The sequence below is a fragment of the Crocodylus porosus genome, unplaced genomic scaffold (genome assembly GCF_001723895.1).
Source record: "Crocodylus porosus isolate Cpor-Errol unplaced genomic scaffold, CroPor_comp1, whole genome shotgun sequence".
NCBI lineage: Eukaryota > Metazoa > Chordata > Crocodylia > Crocodylidae > Crocodylus > Crocodylus porosus.
The window spans coordinates 162540840-162565271 of NW_017728906.1; the positions used below are offsets into that span (position 1 = coordinate 162540840).

The following is a 24432-nucleotide window of genomic DNA, read 5'->3' on the forward strand; positions in this document are numbered from 1 at the left end:
ATGTTGTACTATACAATCTAGTTTGTTGGGTTGTACGCTGTTCAGTTTTACAAAAAGCAATTTAAATGAAATAACAGGAACTTTCAAATTCCTGCATCTAGGATATCTGGTCCTAGTTTGTTTCTTCTTGCATTCTAAGTTATGTCCTGTCATTTTCTCCTGCCTGTTTAATAATGATGACAGAGGAGTGGGTAGAAGAAAGGGCTAAGTGCACTAGACTTTTGCACGTTTTCTGACTTGTATAAACTTTAACAGTACTTTAGTGTACAAGTCCAAGCTGTTCTCTCATTAGCAGTGGATGAAAAGGCCCTGTCCCAGGTGATGAGCAGGAGACAGGTAAATCCTGTGCTGCTTTTGGGTTCTTTAACCACTAAGCTTATGACTAAGGCCTTCAGCACACGTTCATGCAATGGTGAGATGGGATCTGATATCCCTATCCCAAGAATTGTGTCCAGTCATGCCACACATGCATGGAAGGATGTGTGATTTTGGGATCAGGGATCAGCTCCAACTCACAGCATTACTACTTGCAAGTGCAGGTGGAGCCTGGGATCATGATCTCAGGTTCCTCCTGCCCCGGGACATTGAAAACCAGGTGCCTGCAGCTCGGTGTGAATTGATGCAATTCCGGTGCTGGGATTGACAATCCTCTAATTGTTGGTCTCAGCCCTGGAACTGCACAAAAGTGAGTTCAGAATTCTGGTGGGGTCCCAGTACTGGGACCAATAAGCACCTAATTGTTGATCTTGCCTGTGGGATCTCACTGGAGCCAATTCAAGGCCCCAGTGGGACCCCAAGACTGGGAACAAAAAGCAGCTGATTGTCACTTTCATGCCCAGGACTGCATTGGGGTTGGTTCAAGACTCTCAGCCCAGCTGCACGCACAGTTTTTTTAAGGTTCTGGGATCTGGGAGAGGTCTCTGATCCTGGGGTTCCCATGCATTGGAGATGTTAAAAAAAACTCTGTACGTAGCCACAGGGCTGTCAGCTTGCTGGAATGTGGAAGCTGTCCACCAAGCCCTGTCATGCAGGTAGTATCAGTCCTTGCCACACATTCAATTTAAGGTATGATGGAAACCAGCCACAAAAATGTTATACATTGTGGAATATTTTTGCGACTGGTTTTCCTTTTTGTTCTGCTATCTATTGCCTGAAGGTTTGGCTGGGTTACTATTCAAGGCATGATTATTACATTTAAGATTAAATTAACCTGTTATGTCTACAGGGGCCTGAGATGCTAGAAACCCCCTTTAATCAGTATGTGAAATGCTCTTAATCCTAATGTGAAACGCTCCTAATGAAAGAGAACAGTAAATGGGGATAGAGCTAATCCTGCAGCCTCAAGAAAGGAGGATTCATTCCTTTACTTCTGCATTTATGCTGTTCTTGTTACCTACATATTGTTTAAAATACTTGTGCTGTTGTGTTTATATTGCTTAGATCTTTTTGTGACAGCAAGAAATCAGTTCTTGCCGTTTTGTAGGGCTGTCAGTGTTGTGAAACTAGGAAGTCCCTGTTCTGGTTCAAAAGACATTTAAGAAAGAAATTCACATCAATCCTAGGGAATTGTGGTAGCATCCTGTGACATTCCCATTATCTGAAGAATAATTGGTCAGCTTTCTATCAGATTTAAATTAATAGTTTCTCATTTTACTATGCACTCTAGAAAACTGCCCAGATACTCGAGCAATATAGATAGCTTTCATACCTTTTTGGTCAGAGAGAAATCTCTCCAACTTAGTTCTAAAGTTGATTCCACAATCCTGTATCTTGTTTATTTTTAAGTTTGTTAGTGATTGGACCAAAAGGATGCCATGTTTCAGATCAGGAAGTACATTGCCTGCTGATGTTCACATAGTATGTTTACAACATAAATGCTGAGCAAGCATGGGATAAGTAGTCTTTCTTAAATAATTCTCTCAACACAGTAAGGCAGCAGTGGGCAACCTTTTTGCAGTGGTAGACTGGAATGACTCAGCTCACATTCTTGGTGGGCAGATGCCATAACGTGGCTGCTACCCCTTCTCCCTGTCATCCAGGTATAGCACAGACAAAGCTCTCTACAGCCCAGTTGTGTCATGAGCAAAGACCGCCACTACTTGACTGCAGCACAGCAGAGGCGGTGTGGAGAATCAGTGGCAGTCAGTGGCCATGACTTGCATGTATCCCCACTCCCCTGGAACCTTTGCATCCCTCCAGGAGTCCACACCTCGTGCTTGAGAACTGTTGTGCTAGTAATATTCTTCATCTGGCTGTCAATTCAGGGGGATAAACTCTATATCTAAGCATGTTTACTTTCTTAGACTCCAAAAAGAACTTTCCCATGAGTTTGTTTTCTTGCTTCATGCAGCAATGATAAACTGTCCAACTGTACAATTTCCTGGTTGCTTTCTCCCTTCCCCTGCACACAATTTCCATAATCATGATTCTTAGATGTTTGTTGTTCTTTCTCCCATGTCTGTACTTCATAAATTTTAAGAAAAATAGAAACCGAGGAAGACCTAGATCTAGATTCTAGTACCTCTAGTCCTTATTTTTCTGGGTCTGATCTGTTGGTATGGTCCTCCTACTGTAACCCATGTAAGAATACATTTTAACTGCCAAGTTCTCCTTGATACTGATGGAGTAATTTGGGAGTGTTTGAGGTGCAGGCTGAACAGACTCGGCATCTTTTGCTACCGTGGCTGTAGCAACTGAGCACAGGTGCAGTTGTGCAACTGCTGAGAGCTGCTGTAGTATTTCTTATACTGGATACATATTTTCAAATGCACTCAGTTAAGTATCTGGCAGTTTGTCACGTGTTATACAAGGGAAGTGTTACTTTTTTGAACCATAACACCTTTCTTTTTCTCTCTAACTCCAGGTTCCTTTTGAGCTCAGAATTTTCAACATTGTTTTATTCAATTTGATAACCAGCAAAAAGCACTTTTGTTTCTGTGGTGTACTTGGTAGCCATGTTGGTCTGAGACCAGAAGGCATACAAAAAAACTAGAACTGTTTGTTCCAAAATGATACCTTTTATTAGACCAACTGGGAAATCACAAGAAAATTGTCCTTTTCTGCAAGCTTTTGGGATCAAAGATCCTTTGGCCAGCTCTGGGAAAAGTATAGATGGTACAAGATGGTAAAAAGTCCCCATACGTATGGAGACTTTCATACCTATGGGGAATTTTTACCATCTTGAACCATCTGTACTTTTCCCAGAGCCTGATGACGGTACTTTGATCCCGAAAACTTGCAGAAAAGGACAATTTTCTTGCGATTTCCCAGTTGGTCTAGTAAAAGGTATAATTTTGGAACCAAGCGTTCTAGTTTTTTTTTTATGTCTTTTGTTTCTGTATCATTTAGGAGAGCCATCTAAATGACACAGGAACAAAAGTGGACAGGTGACTTCCCCTGCTAGTGAAGGGTCCCAAGTGATTCACAATTTTTGGCTAGGTTGTTTTATACCTATTTAAATTTTGTATGCATACTTAATATGAAAAGAAATTAAGTCTTTAAAATCTACTGTAGCTTAGTGACTTTTGTCGCTAAGGCCTACATGGGGAAAATGTTCATTGAGGTCTTCTCCAGTGGAAAACTAGCATTTTTGTAGCACAAGATTTTAGTGATTGATTTCTTAGAAATAACATGTTATTTGCATATATTAATTGGTTATTACAGGGTACAAGTGGGTCTTTGTAGAAGCATCCTTTAAGTCCTTTATTCCCTATCCTGTGTCATATCTGTTTTTCCCATTTTAATTTCAAATATTTTTTCTGATACTCTATCTGGTCTCTAGTAGTGGATGCAAATGTACAAAAAAGGATCCATTTATATATATAGGTCACCTATGTCTTGTATCTGTTCACATGGAATTATTTTCACTGCATTTTTGTTCTTTTAATGCAATTAATGGTACAGAGTAGGATGGATTTCTGGAATAGGTTTTCCTAGGTATTTGTTTAAGTTGTTAGTTTCGCTATTACTTTATTAGCACAGCTAATTTGTCCATAGCATACTTGGATCATGAGGTATACAAAAAATGTAATTAAGAAACTATTTGGAAAACTGTAAAAAATAATGAAGCATATATTATCAAAGGGTTTTTTCCCTGTATTTTTGTATTTTCCCCTTTAATTTCTGAATTATTGAGTCACTCTAATATATTTTGCCCAATAGAGGAACCCTTGGAAATCAATGGGATATTTTAATAGAAGGAAAACTGAACATTTCACCATCTGTTAGGTAATTTCTACACTTCTGAGTACTGCACAAGGTGGGACTTTGCAAAACTACAGGTTATAAAAAGTCCTAGTTATGGAATGACCAGCAAGGATTAATGGGACACAATTCTGAAAGATTTCTAGCATTTTCCCCATTTACCCATAAATAAGCCTTGAGATACTTATTAGGATATAAAAAAATAAGTGTAAACAAACTTAAGATTTTTTGTATTTTAAATAGTTTAAATGCTTTATGAATAATAAAGTACATTTATACTATATGTCAAAAATATGCAGATGTGGTGATGTTTAAATTCTGTATCACAATTTTAAAAAAAAATTTCATTAGTCAGCTAAGCAAAACTCAGCAAATGGTTACATAAAATATTTTATATAAGCTATGTGTCACAGCTAGGCTATGGATGTTCTTTCATATTTTATTCTTTATCTTATATTTAGGGAAACAGATTTAAAGAAGAAACTTGGCCACCGATTGAACAAAACAAAACAGAGAAAAAAGCGAAAAAGAGGCAAAAAATCAAAAAATAGCCTTATTAACATCAGGGAGAAAAAGTCAGATGGAGCCCATCATCATCTAATTCCTGATGATCAGGAAACCTCAGAGAGTGAAGAGGAAGATTCAGAAGAAGAGAACAGAAAATCAGCTTGTACGTTCAATGGAGATGCCGGAGATCCAGTTGGTGGTTGTGAAGATGGTTCTACTGGTGATGATGCTGAAAGTGTAGAATCTACAAATCTTAAGAAAGGAGGTTTTCCTGTTGCTGTGTCTGAGATTTCAGCCACATTTGATAATCCAACGAAAAACAACTTGCTTGCAGAAGATAAAAATCCACTTCTAATAAATTCAACATCCATTTCTAATGATAACATAACTGAACACACAGCTGATGAACAGCTGACAGATGAAAATCAAAATAAAATCCTCTTGGAGAAAGAAAGCAATTCATTAAAAATAAATGATCAAAATTCTATTATAATAGCAGAACATAGTAGTGACGATTATAATACTGTGATGTTAAACACTGAAGACAAATGTAAATCAGGTCAAATGACATGTGAACCAAACGAAAATCTTTCTCACCTTTATGATTTAAAAGAATCTGAAACTTCCATAGTCTTGTCTGATAAAAACATAAATGATAAATATATATCAAAAAGAAATGGGAATTACTCAAATGTATGGGCTTTTTTTTCAATTAATTTAGGTGATGAGCAATTACAGCTGGACTCTGATAGGCAGACTTCTCTCTCTGCATGGCCTGAGGGCACCCATGAATTTATATGTGAGCAAAGACCAAAAAAAGCGAGGACACCCAAACAGACATATTCTGACAACACCGTAGAACTACCTCATCATCATTCTAATGAAGAAATGGAAAAACAATCCAGTCATCAAACATTCAATGAAGAGATTGTTAGTGTACCACATGATAGCCTATTATCTTTGATTGACAGAAGAGATACCTCCACAAGCATCTTTCATGAAGTAAATTCTGAATATGCACCAGTTGTGCCAAAGAAAAAAACACGCAAAAAGATACTGAAATTGGCACCAAACTTTAATATACCAAGACAGATTGCTGTTAGTACAGAGGAAGGACAGAAGGATGTTCCTTTACAACATGATTGCTTGTCAGAAAGCATTTTGGAAACGAAACAAAAGAAAGATTTCAGTAAGAAAAATGGAGAAAGGGATGACCAAATCTTTAAAGTTCATGAATGCCAACCATCTTCTAATAATGATGAGCTGATAGAGTCTTCGCCTAACGATGTGAAATCTCTTTTGCCTAATAGTTTGTATAATCACATGGGACAATCTGGTGCTTCTTTGGTTCAGAAATTTCCCAATAGCTTGTGTATAGTTTCTTCAACAACTGAGGAAGAAATCCCACCTGTTAAACAACAAAAGATATGTGATAAAAAAGAGGGTGAGCGAGAACAAGTCTCTTCTGAGGTCACAACTAGTCACCCAGATATTTTGTCTTCTGTTAAAGTCGTTTCTGACTGTTCTGCAGACTGTATTAAGTTTGAAAGCTGTGGGGATAGTATGCACAAAATAGAGAAAACTGAACCACCAGAAGCCTCACAATTTGAAGATAAACAAGATTCTATAGATGCTAAATCTAATGTTCTGGATCTTCCTTTATCATTAGGATTTGCTTTTCAGCTTGTGCAGCTTTTTGGTTCTCCTGGAGTTCCACTGGGTAATATTAACTGTTGTTTCAAGCTTATGTGGAAATAAATGTTGGTTTCTCATTGCAGCTAGCAGTTACACATTTACGACAATTTAGATGATGACTGGTTGCCAGTATAGATACTTTGATGGAATTAATTAGATCTCTTGCTCACTTAATTATATAGGCTACCAGTTCTTCGTTGTGCATTTTATAGCTGTACCCTTGTTGCATGCTGTTGAGTAATGCTGACTATTCACTAACTTTAAATCCAAAGAATGAGATCCTTGTAGCTGTGCTGCAGTTTCAGCTGCATAAAGACATTATATTAAGTCAAATTTTAACCAGGTAGTTAGGAAACTTCATGAAAGCAGACATGAAGAGTGAATCTTTTGTTTCTATGTTTGCATATTTCCTTCCTAGCAAGCATGTGTTTCACCTTTTTAAATACTAGCATTTCAATATGAATATTGCACATCCAGAATCTATATTCCATTAATCTTTTCAGTGCATTTTAGGGACTTTTGAAAATTTTGCCCTGAGCCAAATTTAATATGAAATCAAAGCTCAAGCCCCAGATGCATATTTTTCTTGTGCTACACATATTCTGTGAAGCATGTTATAGTTATACACATCTGGAATGTCATCATAAAAGGCTAAGGCATATGCTGAGTTTAAATTTTCCTAGTGTAGTTTTATTTAAATTATATGCTAAGTCAGGCTGCATGTATCCGATACATTGAAAAGGTTAAACCTTCTTCCTAAGTGTATGATCACCTTCACATGCAAGTAATTCTAGTGACACATAGTTAGCATGTTTCTTTATTTGTATAACTGAACGTTTGCCTAAGACTTTGTAGATCAGTGACTACAGGCCCCTATTTAGACAGATAGTTATAAACATTTTACCTCTTTTATGGGGGCTTTCCTCAATGAAAATACTAAATACATTTAGATTACAGAAACATTTCTTTGATTTTAACATAACATATTAACAAAGCATATTTACAGAGAACCAAGATTAGAAATAGATGCTGCTGAATGGAGCAATTCATTTGTGCTGTTATATGTCACAGCACAGCTGATCCACTTCACTGGGCAAAAGACACAGGCTGAGTGAAGAAAGTGCCACAAGGTAATAGGCATCTGCCTCAATAAAGCAGCAGAGTCTATTACTACCTTTTGCTGTGCCACTGATTTCATGTCATGTGGCACAAGAAATGGTAAAGAAGTCTAGTTGTTCAGCATTTTTGCCACCTTAAAATTTTTAATGCGGCACAAATGAGAAATCAGGTGATATCTGTTTCCTAAGACTGAGTCAAAAGCTACATGATGATTTTTTTTTAAAGTAGGTGCTTCATTTTAAATCCTTGAGTAATCCTTAATGATTTTTAGGTGTTAAGACTTCAAGTTAAACATGTGCTTAAAAGCTTCACAGAATTGGGGATAAAATTAACAAACATGTTTTTGAAAACAGTCAATAATTAGTTTCTCTTTTACTTACCTGTCAAGACCAATACTTTTCTTGTTAAAGTTGGTGCCATCACTAATGATGAGGACAATATAATTTCCTCCATATATTAGGTGCTTGTGAGGTCTCGGCTATTATCTGCAAATACATTTTCCTCTCTTCAGCTATGGCTTGCAAATGTACATCTTGGCTAGGGACAGATATTCAAAAAGCCTGAGCTTGAATTGATTCAATCTTTGCAGGTTAGTCTTAGCTGGCTAGGCTGAACTGGTTTATAACCAGACAGACATTCTCTCTGGATTGAGGAAATTCAGGCATATGCCTGCAGTGGCTCAGGCTAAAAGCCAGGGGACACTAGAGCAGCTCTGCCTTCCCTTTCATAGTGCTGGGGGTGGGGGGGCAAGCCAGGCCTGGCCCTGGCAGGATGTTCTGACTAGGAAGGTCTACCTGCACCATCTCAGACTTTTTCCCACTGGCTGCTCAAGGGGCAGGAGTGTTGCCAGCCCCCTGCTAGCACTCTGAGGCAAGGTGGGGTGAGGAGGGGAGTGCAATGCATCCATCTGTTGATGATACAGAGCTTTTTAATCTCCCTCCCTGCTTCTTTTTACTGTTTGCAGCAAACTGACAGGAGAGCAGAGCAAGCCAGCAGGGAGCTGATAACAGTGTTTATCACCCCATCAGCAAAACAATAGCCTCTCTCCTAATGGAATTCAAACTCTTCTTAAACAGCTTACCACCTGACCTGTTGATTAGCTCCAAAAAGCCCTAGGTGGTCACTGTTCAGTTTGCCTGTCCCAGTGAAATTGGAGACATGCACACACAAACACCTCTCAGCATTAGCTAACATACCACATGCCTAGGGTCCATGGGGCTGGGGTCTGTGCTGTGAGAGATGGGAGGAAGGGGGGGGGAGGATCCCTGCTTCAGCGAGGGGGGTTGAGCAGGGGAAAGCCAGGCAGACCCTGATGCACTTGCAGTCTCTGCTGAAGCTCCAACCAGGGAGCAAAAGGGAGGGGGCAGCCCTGCTGTGGATCAGAGAGCCCTGTCCAGCCCAGAGAGCATGCCGGAATGCTGGGGGAGTCTGGTTTATCTTAAACCAGCAAGGGGTCTGGGACAGACACTGTATAAACCAGTTTGAGCCAAATCGGTTAAGACTGATACCACGTTCAAGCAGGTTTATCTCAAACTGGTTTCAGCCATTTTCAAACTGGTTTATGTGCACTGAGCATCTGTACTGTTACAGGTTTAAACCAGTTTCTGATCACTTAAACCGGTTTATGTGTAAAATCTGTCCCTAGCCTTTCTGGGCTGGGGTCTTGTCAGATCTCATCAAAGAAGCATGATTGGATATTATAACAAATTGAACCAGTAAATTCCAAACATGGGTATAAGCTGGGAGTAGCAATGAAGTTGTAGTAAATCAGTGACTATTACCTTATCCCTTAGAGTCAGTACTAAGCCAAACTCTCTGTTTTAGGGGAACTTCTGTTGGAAATACTCTTTAAGAGATATAGCACTGAGGCCCTGACCGTTTATGATCGTTAAAGATACTATAATTCTGGATATTGGTCCCAGTCTATTGGGAAATATTTTTACTTTTGTTTTCAGTGATTTTTTTCCCCTTAGTATATTTTATTTCAGATTCTTATGCACTTTCAGAAAGCTGCCATTTATGGCATGTAAATGTTACAGGTAAATACGTGTTTTATAAAAAATATATATTTAATATATATATATATGTATATAAAAATATTTGTATTGGCTTTAGGTTCCTTAAAACCTGGTATGTAGAAAATATATAATTCTGGGTTTTGCCTGAGCTGAGCTAGCAGCAAGTCTTTAAAATATAAACAATACCTGATAAAATACAATGATACTTCTTTGCTTAAAATGCAGTAATATGAATAGTCATCCCAAAAATGTCTTGTTCTTTTGCAGAATCTTTGTTGCCAGATGATTATATAGTTCCTCTTGATTGGAAAATATCAAAGATGATCTATTTCCTGTGGAAGACATCTGTGGAGGTATGAAGTTTACTTTTTGGCCAAGCCACCTATAGTTTAGGAGCAAAGAACAACTATTTCATTCAGAAGGAAAAATTATTTTGGCTGGAAGATCTCTCTAATAAATGCAAACAATTTAACAAACCATCTCCTGCAAGGCCAGGACTAGTTCTAATATATAGTCAGACTGAGAAGGTGTGGTGGGCATAGCAATAGAATAACTTGGGAGCCAGCTAAGAAAAATCAAATCTCTTCTTGTTGCTGTAGGTCCCTCCCCAAATCCCCCATATGAGTTCCTGCTGCCCTCCACCACTCTTTTCGTACATCTATTGTGCCACAACCTGAGCATCTGCAGCTAACACTATTCCTTCCCTGATGTTTCTAGCAAAAACATTAACAGAGGTTGTGTTGCGTGAGTGAGTGACTGGGACTTGGCTTCCTTTACCTGGTCAGACACTGCAGTTTTGAAATAGGTTTTTGCTCCTGCTTACAGTACCTGTTATTTTTTATGGCAATTTTTAGAAAATATGACAGGCTGCTATCATGAAAAATGACAGAAATCCTGTAAATACAATTAATTAAAAATTGTTATGTAAAATAGACACAAATCTCACTCCACATTTTCTTCCTTTTTCTGTTGTTGTTATTTATTTTAGGAAAAACAGAAGAAGAATGGCTTTCAAAACAGGAATTCTTTGGTTGGTAAGCATAATTTCCTAAATGGAAAGCATATAAAATATCTGTTTACCTGTGGAACAAACAATTAAAGGAGAAATGAAAAAATTCCAAGTCCCTGTATCCAAAGGAGTTATTATGCTATTTCTTGTGTTAGATGAAGTATTTTATATTTCAGTGTAGTATTAAATAGATGCCTCTGTATACAGTAGACAATATAGCCATTTTACAACTGTTGTGCAACATAATTTTGAGTTTCCTTATGTTCTGAAAGTTTCCATCTTAATGGATTATCTTATTAAATACATTAAATTATGAACTTTGAGTTAACATCCAGTTCAGAATAGGCATGAAAGTGAAAAACATTTTGTTTTAGGCTTTATTCCTGCCAACTGCTAAGAGTATCCAACTTTCACTGAATTCACTGGGTGCTAAAGATGATTACCTCTTTGGAACAGGCTGCAAGTCAGTGAAAGAGAATGAGGCTTGGTAAGAAGCATCAAGAAGACTGTGAAGGAAATTACTGAAGTTTTCAGATGGAGATTGGTATTGATTTACCCTTTCTCCATCACTTTCATCTCTTTGTGTGACTGGTCGCCATTGGCCTCTAAATATTTTACTGTTTTATGGCTTGGGAGCATCAAAGCATTCCCCAGCACAATTTTGTTGCCTTTGTGGGAGGCTTGGCCTTGGGCAAGCCTCCCTCTAATCATCAACTGTATTATCTTACTCCAACACTGAAGGTCTATGAAAGCAGCTGGAGAAAATGGCTTCTGGGATGAATACCCAGAAGTTGGGCTTTGTCTTGACTAAGTTTAGGTGCATAGTTAGGCTAAAACACTTTAGGGTGCTGATAGATGTGGGGAACAAAAAAAAAAGTGCTTTACTGGAAGAAGCAGATCAACCCAGCTCCACAGTGTCTGTATAGATGGGGTGATTTAGTGGGACTTTTTTGGTGTTTTTATCTAAGCATAGATTGGGCACTTTAGTGGGCTCTTTTGGCGCTTTTATCTAGTAGTTGATCGGTTCAATCGGCTACTAGATAAAAGCCCCAAAAGAGCCCCACTAAAGCACCTGATCTATACAGACATTGGGTGAGTCAGATCCAACTAACACAATGCCTCTTCTGGGTATGTGCTGGGCTTTGTGGGTGTGTCCAGAGTTTACAGTAAAGCATCACTTATTTCGGGGGGGGTTGCAGAAGAAGGGGGGTCACACATACATCTGTAAGCAGTCTTAGTGTTTCAGATTGGTAAAATACATAGATTTCTAGTGACATAAACTGTTCCAGAGATGTCATTTTACCTTGACACACAAACAAATGGCAAACTATGTAAAAGGTACTTCACTTGTCTCTGGCAAATAACAGTATTTTTTTAGTTGATACTACCACTCCTCAGGATAAAGAGAGTCAAGAATCTTATGAAACATTTCAAGAAATCGACCTGTTTCACAGTGAAATAGTAGAGAATGTCATGACTCTCACAAGTGCTTGTTGCTCATATACCATATCCAACCTATCTTAAATGGCTATCTTGAATAGAGAAACTCAGCATGAGAAAAAATATAACAGTTTATAAACCTATTGTATCTATCTCATTCTTATGCATTAGGTTGTTCAAAACACCTGAAGACCAAAGATTTTTTGCATTAATTTTCATAAAATGATTTCAAAGTAGAACCTATAGACACCCATCTATGAATTTATCTACATTTCCATCACCCTGCCTCCACCCCATCCCACCTCGGAAACTGATTTAAGGAAAGAGGAAGATCAAGAAACTATCTGTTTTTAATAAGTCAGTGGACAAACTACAATGCAGTAAAACCTGGATTGTCCAGTGGGCAGAGCACTGTACTGGGATGCAAGAGATGGGGTTCTATACTCAGTTTGGTTACTGGCTTATGGGAGAGCTTGGCTGAGTAAATTCCCATTTCTACGTTTCAGTTTCTCCTGTAAAATAGGCTAATGTTACTGACTGTCTTTCTGAGACATTTTGCAGATAAATCACACTCGGCAAAACTTATCCTCTTTGTTTATTAGACATATTCTATGACAAATTGCTAATTAAAAAGAAGAAAGTACTAAGAACTGTAAAGAGGAAGGACTTTGGGACCAGTATGTTGGATGCAAAAAATAATACTACCTAGCTCATATATTATGTTTCTCATCAGTAGATCTGAAAGTAGTTTTACAAAGGAAAAACATTATTACTCCCTCTTTAGAGATGGGAAAGCTGAGGCACGAGTAAGTTAGGTAACTTGACCAAGGTTATCCAGCAGGCCAGTAGCCAAGCTAGAAATAAAACCTTTGTCTCCCATGTTTCAGAAAGCTACTGCTAATGTTCAAGTTAGCTATGAATATGCTGGAGTTTACTTCGTGGCAATACTCTCTTTCATAATTACCAATTGGAATATTTTCTAATAATGTACATTGTTTATTATGGAAAAGAATCTGTCAGAAGCAAAGTAAACAAACAAATATTGGGTTGGAACAGTACTTTGATGTTATCAATTTTAATATTGATTTTCTTAAAAGGAAGTTTCAATAACATACTTTCCCCTCTAATTTGTATTGCTGATTAGCTTGGGAGCTTGATACATTTGGAGCTGTAGATCAAAAGGGCAGAGCTGTTACATTCCAATTGTTATGTTTAGACTAGCCATGAATGCCAAGTCATTTAGTAGGGCTGCTGACAGATGTGAAAAAACACAAAAAACCAAAACCACACTTTACTGGAAGAGGCATCATATTAGTTCAACCTGGCTTTATGGCATCTGTATAGATCGGGTGCTTCAGCAGGGCTTTTTGGCACTTTTACCTAATAGCTGATTCAATCAGATAAAAATGCTATTAGATAAAAGTGCAAAAAAAGCCCCACTTAACCACCTGATCTATACAGGTGTTGGGCGGGCTTGCTCAAACTAACGCAATGCCTCTTTCTGGGCATGCCCTGGGCTAGCACGGGGTTGCACCAAGTTTAAAGTAGAGCACTGTTTTTGGCGGGAGTTATATCTTTTTGAGGCCTAGTGTTAAAGCTTAGCTACATTTATATAATTTCTAGCTTATTTACCCATAGCAATTAAAATGTAACAGGTGCTGTCCTGAAACATTTTCCTTTTGAAACAGCTCCCAAGGTATGTCTGTCCATAGGTTCACTCCATCACTATTACAGAGTTACCCAGTTTAATGACAAACAATTCACATCCTGATAATGGCTACAGACTGATCCTGCAAAGTGTTCCATGTGTGACTTCAGTTGGCTTTGAAGTCAAGTGTCTTGTAACATTGTAGTCCTAATTGGTAGTTAGATATTGGTGTGTTATCACCAAACACTTAATTGTATCTCTAGCATAGAGTGAAGTTTTGTATTTATCAATACTATAAATACTTCACTAGCAAGCAATTTTGTTTAGAAATGATACTTTCCTGGTAGTTTGTATTCCTTAGTTATGCATTTAAAAAATTAGATGCCCCCAAAAGTGAGGCCTTTGCAGTGTACAGACCAGGCTCCACGTGTTGGTGCCATCTGTAGCCCCTGTCTACACCAAAGTTGGACAGCCCTGTTTTCTAATATTAACCAGTGCAAATGTTTGTATTATATGACAGACTGCTGTTCATCAAGGTGCTTACAGCTGTTGTGCATCATGATGATAATGATCTTGAGGTTGAGTTCCATTGCAACTAAATTATTGCTTGGACATTTCCAAGTTTTTAAATAAAAAAAAAAAAAAAATACATGAACACAAAACAAGAATCTCAAATAGGACATGGTATCAGATGAAGTTTTGATGAAATCAGTCAGTTTTCTTTTCAATTTTTATGGCTAGGTTCAACAATATGACATAGCTGCCATATATTTCATAGTTTCTAGGGTCAGAAAGGACCTGAACAGATCATCAAGTCCGACCCCCTGTGCTGGGCAGGATCAGGTGCTGGGATCTTTATACAAATATCTGTCCAACCTCTTCTTGAAGACCCCCAAGGTAGGCGAGAGCACCACCTCCCTTGGGAGCCCATTCCAGAGCCTGGGAGCCCATTCCAGAGCCTGGCAACCCTAACCATAAAGTAATGCCTCCTGATATCAAGCCTGAACCTGCTCTCAATCAATGTGTGGCTGTTATTCCTTGTTATCCCAGGTGGTGCTCTGGAGCAGCACCATACCAACGGGGGCTGTTAGCCAAAATTCTTCCAATAAGCACTGGACAAGTATGCATCTAAAATAAAATATAAATGTGTACAGCACATTTTGAAGGAAAAATTATAAGCTTAATAGAGGGAGAAAGGACTTAACTTTGGCAGCAGAATGGAAACGGTTATTCATCTAGGTTGCTATAACTGCATTTCCATCTAAACCCAAGTGTCTAAACCTCATGCCTGCCGCTGCTAAAAGAAACAAACTTTCTATTTTTCCTTCCTACCTTTGGTCCAATACAAGATCTCGCCTAAAAAAAAAAATTAAAAAATTAGTTGCTGCTTGTGTATTTCTTGGACCATCATGGTTGCAACATCGCTCCAACCCTATTTTTATACAGAATTCAACTCCACCTTAACAATGGAACCACCACTAACACCTCCATGAAATTATCAAATGTATGTATATACATACTGTATATGCCCAAATCCAAAATTACTTTGAATTTAGGATAACCCCTCCCACCCAATAATTAGATTCTGTACATGGCAAGTCCTAAACTATATTGTAATTTTCCATGTATAGGACCTAATTATTGGAGGGCCATCTTAAATTCATCCTCTTTCCCATAGCTGTGGCAGGGAAGGCTGGTGAGGGGCTTGACCCATGCCCCTTGCCCACCCCCCATGTTTCCCTGCCCGCACTTGCTGCCCACCCCCTTTTGACCTGCCTTCTGCCCCTTCTTCCTCAAGCCATGCGCCATCCTACCCATCCATCCCTTGCCCCCATACCCTATGAATGTGCCTGTTCCCCCCCAGCTGTCTGTCCCTACCATGTGCCCAATAGCATCTATTCCTGTCACCTGTCCTGCTCCCCACCACCACAACCCCTAGCCAGTGTCTACTCCCCTTCCTGCTTACCTTCTGAGAAGCTCTGGCTCCAGCTATGGGGCAGGCAGTTGTGGTATCCCTGGCCGCACCAGGGAGGAGCAGCGACAGCAGCTGTAGTGTAGCCAGGTCAGGGCCAGCAGGGCTGGGGCTGGAGCCAGAGCTGTAGGTAAGTGTGAGGGAAAATTGCTGGTGGGAATGGGGGACAGGCAGTTCAGTTTCCCCCATGTCCCCTTCATGGTGCATGCTGTGGGTCTCCCCCACATGTCCTCCAAGCCCCACTGTCTCCCCCATACTCTCTTTACCGATGATCCACCCCAGCCTGGGACAGGTGGCAGCTTAGGTTTGGCGTCAGCTCTGGACTTGGGAAGAAGCTTGAGCTGACCTGCTACTTGCCCCAGGCTGATACTTGAATCAAAGATGGTGCTTTTTCCCCCCCAACGTTGATGGTGGTGTGGAAATGCCAGCTTGGATTTGAGTAAATACAGTTAAGATATATTTAGACCCCCAGTTGTGCAGGCTTGTCCATATTGTTAGATCCTGACACTGTACAGAATCCATTGATTTCAGTACAAATCCACAGGGGCAAAAAGGCCAGTCATGTGAGTGAGATTACAGAATCAGGCCTTAAACATTTGTGTCCCCTCTAATTTGAGCTAAGCGGTCTGTCCGGTCTTTCTGGCTTATTATTGAGGTTTGGAGACCTGCTTATTGTCTTCAGTTTTATTTTAATAAACAGTAAATTTACAATCAATTTATTTTCAGCTGAGACTTTTCTGTTTCGTTGCATAATCTTATTTCAGCTTCTTCTTTAGGCCTTTTATTTTGCCTTGAGATTTCTTTTAAGAGGAGTTATTTAAAATTGCTATTTATTCTGATTTTTCAACTTTGCTAGCAAAGGACATTACTTGCTAAAATAATTTAATTATATATTGCCATCCAGAATTTTAAATATGCATTTGAGTTGCTTCAGCAAACCATTTATAAATGTAACTTGTGTTTTGCAATACCTGTTTCCTTTAGTTGCACTAAGAGATCTAACTTGGTCAATAAAATAATGTTTAATCCATTTAATCCTTAACTCAAGTATTTCAAATTTTTGCATAATATGTCCAATAAATATTTTCCTTTTAATGGTAAGTAATGCCAGCGTTACTTATATTTTGCCTGATCTTAATTCTCTGGCTGGATTTGTAGTCATGGATGATAACTACGAGTGAGAAATTAAAATTAACTGTAGGAGTGATCTTCTTCTTTTTTTTTTTTTTTTGAGAGTTGGCTTTTTTATTCCCTTAAATAACTATTGGTTAGAAGTATTTTTGTTTCCTTTCACAATCACCACAAAAAAGATTACCTAACAGAACAGGCCTGTTTTTCTCTAGCTGGTTATCTTTGTTGCACTGTTCATTTCTAGGGTGCTGTTGTTTGCACATTTACCTCCATTCTTATTTTGCGAGAATCTTCCTGAACCATCTCCTTTCACTTGCTGAAGAGCTCCTCCCAAACTCTGTGTGGGCTTGGGCATCAAGAGGCACAACCAATATGATCTTCGCTGCTTGACAGCTGTAGAAAAAATGCAGGGAACAACATAAACCTCTCTATCAACCCCATGAAAGCCTTCCATTCTGTCAACTGAGAAGCACTGTGGAGGATCATTTTGAGATATGGATGCCTGCCGAAATTTATCATCATTCTTCACCTGCTCCATGATGGTATGTGAGTGTTAGTTCTTAGTAACAGATCTATTACAGATCCCTTTGAAGTGAAGACAAGAGCTAAGCAAGACTATATCATTGCTCCAACACTCTTCTCAGTATTCCTCACTGTGACGCTACATCTGACTACCGACAAGTTTCTGGTTGGAGCGGAGCTAAACTATTGGATGGATAGCAAGCTATTTAATTTCAGCTGACTCTGAGTCAAAATCAAGAATACCCCAACATCAGTCATCGAGCTCCAATACACTGATGGGGCCGTAGTGTGCTCACTCAGATGGTCCTCACTTGGAAACTGATTTTCAGACAATCGTTGACATCTTTACTGAGGCATACAAGAAAATGGGACTGATGCTTAACATTCAGAAGACTAAGGTCCTCTACCAACAAGCTCTTAATGAGTGGTTTCCAGCGCCAGTAATTCAGATTTACAGTGAAACTCTGGAGAACATTGAGTATTTTCTGTATCTTGGAAGATATCTCTTTCAGGAGGCTGACATTGCAAATAAATCTAACATCACCTCAAATGTGCAAGTGCAGCCTTCAGATGCCTGAGGAAACAGGTGTTCAAGGATCATGATATGACATTTGAAACTAAGCTCATGGTTTTGTTAGCAGTTGTGATCCCTACCTTGCTATACTGAGCTGAGATGTGGACAACATATATGAGACACCTCAGGTCACTGGAGAAGTGCCAGTAGAAGATTCTTTGAATCTAGTGGGAAGACACACCAACATTAATGTCCTGTCACAAGCAAATATCATGAACAGTGAAGTGATGATCATCCAACAACAACTTTGCTGGGCTGGTCACATCATTTATATTTGTAACTCTCGATTCCCAAAGCAAGTTTTATTCTTCCAACTCAGTCAAGGCATACAGTCAAGAGGTGGGCAGAGAAAGCACTTTAAGGACATCCCTAAGGCCAACTTGATAAGATGGTACATCAATATTAACTTGTGGGACATTATTGCCCAGGACTGTCCCAAATTGAGGAAGAGTCTGGTGTAATGATCTGAATACTGTGAAACCTCCCAATGACTCAGGAGACAGAAAAATGGGAACGGCAGAAAGAGTGTCTCACGGAATGAAGCAGGAACCTAGAGCCATCCACCCCACCAGAAAATATGCCTGAGCTGCAGCAGAATCTTCCAGTCCCAGATAGGCCTTGTCATTTATCTTTGGATCTAAAGATAATGGGGTCAGAGGGGCAAGCTGAAGTGCTCTGAGTCAAGATACAAGGGGGCTGTGGGGAGAGGGATCTAATGGTGGGGGTCTACTACAAACCCCCCCAAACAAGGGGAGGAGCTGGACCAGGAATTTTTGGTCCAGCTTGCAGACACACTTAAGGCAAAGGATGTAGTTGTCATGGGTGATTTAAATTACCGGGACATCTGCTGGGAGGAACAGTCAGCCAGGTCAGACCTTTCCAGGAGGTTCCTGGCCGAGATACAGGACCTCCACTTAATTCAGGAGGTGCATGGTCCCACCAGAGGAAATGCCCTGTTGGACCTGGTCCTGGCCACAGGCCATGACCTGGTAAGGGGCCTCCAGGTCCTTGACCACCTGGGGGATAGCGATCGTCGCTTGCTGGAATTCACCATCCAGCGCAGGGTGTCAAGGGCCTAGACTTCAAGAGGGCCAACTTCAACGAGTTGAGGAGATTAGTGGGAGAGGCGCTGGGGTTTTCAAGAGCAGGGGAACTCAGTGCCCAAGATGAGTGGTTGTTCCTTAAGGAGATGATACTCAGGCTCCAAGGGGTGACCATCGCAACAAGAAGCAAGGGGGGCAGGAGTGCCTGAAAGCCCCCCTGGCTCACCAAGGGTGTCCGGGAATGCCTGATTGCCAATAAGGTGGTGTACAGCCGGTGGAAGGGGGGTGCTATCTCCAAAGAGGAGTATACCTCCTCTGCTCGGGCCTGTAGGGGGGCTGTCAGGAAAGCTAAGGCAGACATGGAGCTAGGACTTGCGTCCAAAATCAAAGATAATAAAAAGTCCTTTTTCAAATATATAGGGAGGATGAAGAAAGCACGGGGAAATGTGGGGCCGCTGCAAGATCCTCTGGGCAATCTGGTGGTTGCGCCAGAGGAGAAAGCAGACCTCTTTAACCAATTCTTCACCTCCATTTTCTTGTGCAGGGACCGGGACTTCCCCACTGTGATGCAAGATGTACTTGAGGGGAATGCCTCCAGACCTCAGGTTGGAGAGAACTGGGTTAGAGAGCTTCTAGAAGGGCTGGACGTGTTCAAATCAGCAGGTCCAGATGCTGTCCACCCCAGGGTGTTGAGGAAGCTAGCAGGGGTTATTGCAGGGCCTTTGGCATGGCTTTACGAGTGCTTGTGGTGCTCAGGCCAGGTGCCAGATGATTGAAAGATAGCCAACGTGGTCCCCATCTTTAAAAAAGGGAGGAGGGAGGACCCGGGCAACTATAGACCCATCAGTCTTACCTCAATCCTAGGGAAACTCTTTGAAAAGATCATCATGGAACACATCTGCGATGGGCCGGCCTCAGGCATAATACTCAAGGGCAACCAGCAAGGTTTCACTAGGGGCAGGTCATGTCAGACCAACCTGATTGCCTTTTATGATCAGGTCACAAAAGCCTTGGATGCAGGTGTCGCCATGCATGTAGTCTTTCTGGACTTCAGCAAGGCCTTTGACATGGTCTTCCAACCCATCCTCATTAAAAAATTGGGCGACTGTGGCATTGATGCCTACACAGTCAGATGGATTGCAGATTTGCTGAAGAGTCATACTCAGAGGGTGGTGTTGGATGGGTCACATTTGACCTGGGGAGAGGTGGGCAGCGGAGTCCCCCAGGGCTCGGTCCTTGGTCCCGCACTGTTCAATTTCTTTATCAGCGGTTTGGACAACGGGGTGAAAAATAACCTGTTTAAATTTGCTGATAATACCAAAATTTGGGGTGAGGTGAGCACGCTAGTAGGGGGGGGAAAGACTACAACAAGACCTGGATAGGTTACAGGGGTGGGCTAACAAAAACAGGATGCGTTTCAATACTGGCAAGTGCAGGGTGCTGCACTTGGGCAGTAGTAACCAGCAGCACATTTATAAGATGGGAAACTCCCTTCTTGAGAGCATGGAGGCAGAAAGGGATCTTGGAGTCATTGTTGACTCCAAGATGAACATGGGCCAACAGTGTGAGGTCATGGTTGGCAGGGATAACCAGACCTTATTGTGCGTCCACAGGTGCATCTCAAGCAGGGCCAAGGAGGTGATCCTCCCCCTCTATGTAACACTGGTCAGGCCACAGCTGGAGTACTGTGTCCAGTTCTGTGCGCCCCACTTCAGGAGGGATGTGGACAACATTGAGAGGGTCCAGAGGAGCGCCACCTGCATGATCAGGGGACAACAGGGCAGGCCTTACGAGGAGAGACTGCGGGATCTGAATCTATTCAGCCTTCACAAGAGAAGGCTGAGGGGGGACCTGGTGACCATCTATAAACTCACTAGGGGGGACCAGAAGGGTTTGGGAGAGACCTTGTTTCCCCTAGCGCCCCCTAGCATAACAAGGAATAACGGCCATAAGTTGTTGGAGAGTAGGTTTAAATTAGACATCCGTAAGAACTACTTCACAGTCAGGGTGGCTAGGATCTGGAACCAACTCCCAAGGGAAGTGGTGTTGGCTCCTACCCTAGGGGTCTTTAAGAGGAGGCTTGATGCCTACCTGACTGGAATCATTTGAGCCCAGTTTTCTCTCCTGCCCAGGCAGGGGGTCGGACTTGAAGATCTACAAGGTCCCTTCTGACCTGACTTCTATGATTCTATGATAAGATGATCATGGAAGACAATTATCCTCAGCTGTAAGGTATTGCCAAAAATGATGATGATTTTGCCTTCCAACCCCCAAATCTCTATTTTGCTAGTAAGGCTAAATAGGAGGTAATCTTCCTGAGTGAGCCATCTATTAATTGGTGCTAGGGGTCATGACATAGTTTTATTCCTTTGCTAGTAATTTTCACTATTATCACTTCAAATTAGGACCTGGCTGCCTGTGGGATGGATCCAGCCTGTGAAATTGTCCATTGTGGCCTAAAGAAGTCCAGTCTGGCATGGGGGAATCAGTGTCATAAAGCAGCACTGTACCACCCATTCCTTCTGTGCAGCTGGCTGCATCTGCATTTACACTCACTGCAAAGAGTTGACAATAAGCAGCAAAACTAAGCACAGGCAGCTGGCTGCTCGAGGGGTGGAGATGAGTAGCTTACACCAGCAAAAGTTCCCGATCCCTTCTTAAATTATAAAAATGTGAAGGCACCTCAAGTGCCATTTTTAAATCCATTCAGGAAAGTTATAAATCTTTCTAGCCAAGTGGAGTTTAACATAAATATGTTTACCATATAGTGATACCTTCTTACTGAAGGTTAATGGGGAAATTAGTAGCTTTTTGTTTTGCTGCAGGATAAGTGTGTGCACACAGGCCAGTATGGAATAGCTGATTCTTTCTCATCTTGACAAGCCTAAAGCAAGATGGAACAGATGGATATAGAAAGATAGCAGACGTGAGAGTATAAGAAAAAAATAAACAATAGTGATTGGTTGACAAAATAAGCAATGATGCCTAACTTATTTATAGGCGATTTCTTTTCCAAAACCCCCTCACCCCAATACCACTCATTCTCCCTCTCAAAAAGTAAATTAATAAAAATATATAAAGCTGACAAAGTCCTTTGCCAAACAGAGTTTTTTAGCTAGATAAAGGAGGAGTGCCAGCGATTCCATGAGGACTATTCCAGACTTTATTATTTCTGTCAATTTAGCTAACATGGTAAGCAGCAGTCTCTGCACACGAACAGCTTAATACCTTGGATACATGTTACATTTGTAGTACTACAGATACCTTAGTAATACTATAGAAGGTGAGGGGATGTGCCTGCACCTCCCTGCATCACTACAAAAATGGTACCAGTGCTACAGAAATGTTCCTGTTTGAAATAGGAACTTCTCTGTAATGTTACATTTTTGTAGTGCCACATTTAATGTCTGTCCAGTTGCATGCAGTACTATCAGGGGTCTTTTAGTTCTCCAGCAACCCACAGTGCTCCATTCTTCCTCTCCCGCTCCAAAAGGGGAGGGAGGCAAAACAGTTGACTTTCTGATAGCCTGGCAGGAGCAGAGCAGAGCAGAGAACCTTGCTGCTGCCCTGAAGGAGAAGTAACTCTGCTTGGAGGTCCTGCTGCTTCTGTACCCCCGCCCTCCTCCACAGTGACAGTAGCAGAGAAGACTGCCTCCTGCTGATGATGTCACCACTGCAACTCTTTTCACCCTCCAGGCTTCAGGGCAGCAGGTAGAGTGCCATCAGAGAATCCCAGCTCTCAGAGAGCTCACTGCTGCTCCAAACCTCAGAACAGCAGTTTCATAGTTGGTAGGGTTGGAAGGGACGTGAGCAGATCATTAAGTCTGACCCCCTGCCTTGGGCAGGAAAGAATGCAGGGGTCAAACGACCCCAGCTAGGTGATTATCCAGCCTCCTTTTGAAAACCCTCAGGGTAGGAGCCAGCACCACTTCCCTTGGAAGTTGGTTCCAGATCCTAGCTGCCCTGACAGTGAAGTAGCGCCTCCTGATATCTAGCCTGAATCTACTCTCAGTCAACTTTTGGTCGTTGTTCCTTGTTAGCCCCGGTAGTGCTTGGGGGGAACAGGGACTCTCCCACTGCCTGCTGGTCCCCCTTGGGAAGTTTATAGGTAGCCACCAGATCCCCATCTCAGCCTTCTCTTGTGGAGGCTGAACAGGTTCAGGTCCCGTAGCCTCCACTTGTAGGGTCTACCCAGATCATGCAGGTGGCCCTCCTCTGGACCCTCTCGATGCTGGCCACGTCCCTCCTGAAGTGCGGTGCCCAGAACTGGATGCAGTACTCCAGCTGTGGCCTGACCAGTGTTGCATAGAGGAGGAGGATCATCTCCTTGCACCTGCTCATGATGCATCTGTGGATGCATGACAAGGTGCAGTTAGCTTTCCTAACCGCGTCCTCACATTGGTGGCCCATGTTTTTAATTCACACTGTACGCCCTGTGCGGACAGCAACCCCAAGAGCTTTACATGCTTAAACTTTGTATATACTTAATGTTAGGGGTGCACTGATAGGGATTTTTGAGGCAGATACCAATAGCCAATATTGAAGGAGACATATTGTTTGATACCAATCCGATATCCAATACACTGCCTACAGCAGGCATGTCTGATGTGGTAAGAGAAGGGGCAGGGGGAGGGTTATCAGAGACCCACCCACTACCCAGAGGAGTGGTTGAGGGTGAGGAGAGCTGTTCCTCCAGGGAGCCCCTGTCTCTGACCTGGCAGCAGGGCCAGGGACCCCTGCTGCCTCCACTGTCAGTGATGAGCTGCTCACTGGTCACTGTCAGCCTGCTCAGTCCCCCTTCTGTGGCTGGAGAGAGGACAGGCTCTCAGTGTTTGCTGACAGGTTCTCCTTGGAGGGAGAGCAGGGGAAACTGAGGAGAAATTCCTGTCATCCCTTGGCTGGTGAGTATGACTTTATAGAACTTTACATAGCTTTGCATGGTGCCAGTAGCACTACCAATGAACATGTCCAAGAATCAACATTGTCAAGTTTTTTTGTAGCCATCATGGAAAGGAGGAGTTTTTTGAGAGAGGATGGTTTGTTTTGCGGATGTTTATGCCGGGCTTCTCCCAAGTGTGATGTGCAGGATGACAGAAAGCGAAGATGGAGAGTGCAGAGTGATGGAAGCTGGTATCAAGGGTTGATCATAGGCAGGAGTCTATATCATGACAGTGAATACAAGAACTTTAGCCACTAGGGTCCTTGGATTCGGGGGGCGGGGCAGGAATTACATTTGATGTAGTAAAAAAGGGGGTGGGGCAGGGGTGTTAGTAGAAAGGTGACATGGGAACTGGGTTTAAGAAAGCACTGTGATCACCAGGGATCCTGGTTTTCTTTGATTAAAAAAAATCCACAATTTCCAGTTAAAAATAAATAAATAACCCCAAATCCACTTTTTGTGTGGGTTACTTTTTTAAAATGAAAATTGTGGATTTTTTTAAATCATAGATTTTATAGACATTAGGGCTGAAAGGGACCTCGGAAGATCAAGTCCAGCCCCCCTCCCAAAGGGCAGGAAGTCAGCTGGGGTCATAGGATCCCAGCAAGATAA

General features: G+C 41.5%; 1 protein-coding gene and 1 long non-coding RNA gene across 4 annotated transcripts in view; one reads left to right on the plus strand and one right to left on the minus strand.

Annotated features, from left to right (window-relative positions):
• N4BP2L2 (NEDD4 binding protein 2 like 2) overlaps positions 1-24432 on the plus strand; it is an 80964-nt gene that overhangs the window by 53025 nt on the left and 3507 nt on the right. For 2 of the 3 annotated variants that reach the window (XM_019530091.1, XM_019530094.1), the window contains 3 exons: positions 4665-6430; positions 9810-9895; positions 10531-10576. In XM_019530091.1, coding sequence (XP_019385636.1) covers positions 4665-6430; positions 9810-9895; positions 10531-10576 — 1898 coding nt within the window. The remainder of the gene's footprint in view (positions 1-4664; positions 6431-9809; positions 9896-10530; positions 10577-24432) is intronic. The other variant, XM_019530092.1, reaches the window with a different exon arrangement.
• On the minus strand, positions 6039-9815 carry LOC109306602. Its single transcript, XR_002100050.1, has 3 exons — positions 9729-9815; positions 7905-8061; positions 6039-6118 (listed from the first exon to the last, which is right to left on the minus strand). It is a non-coding gene; the product is annotated as an uncharacterized LOC109306602 (long non-coding RNA).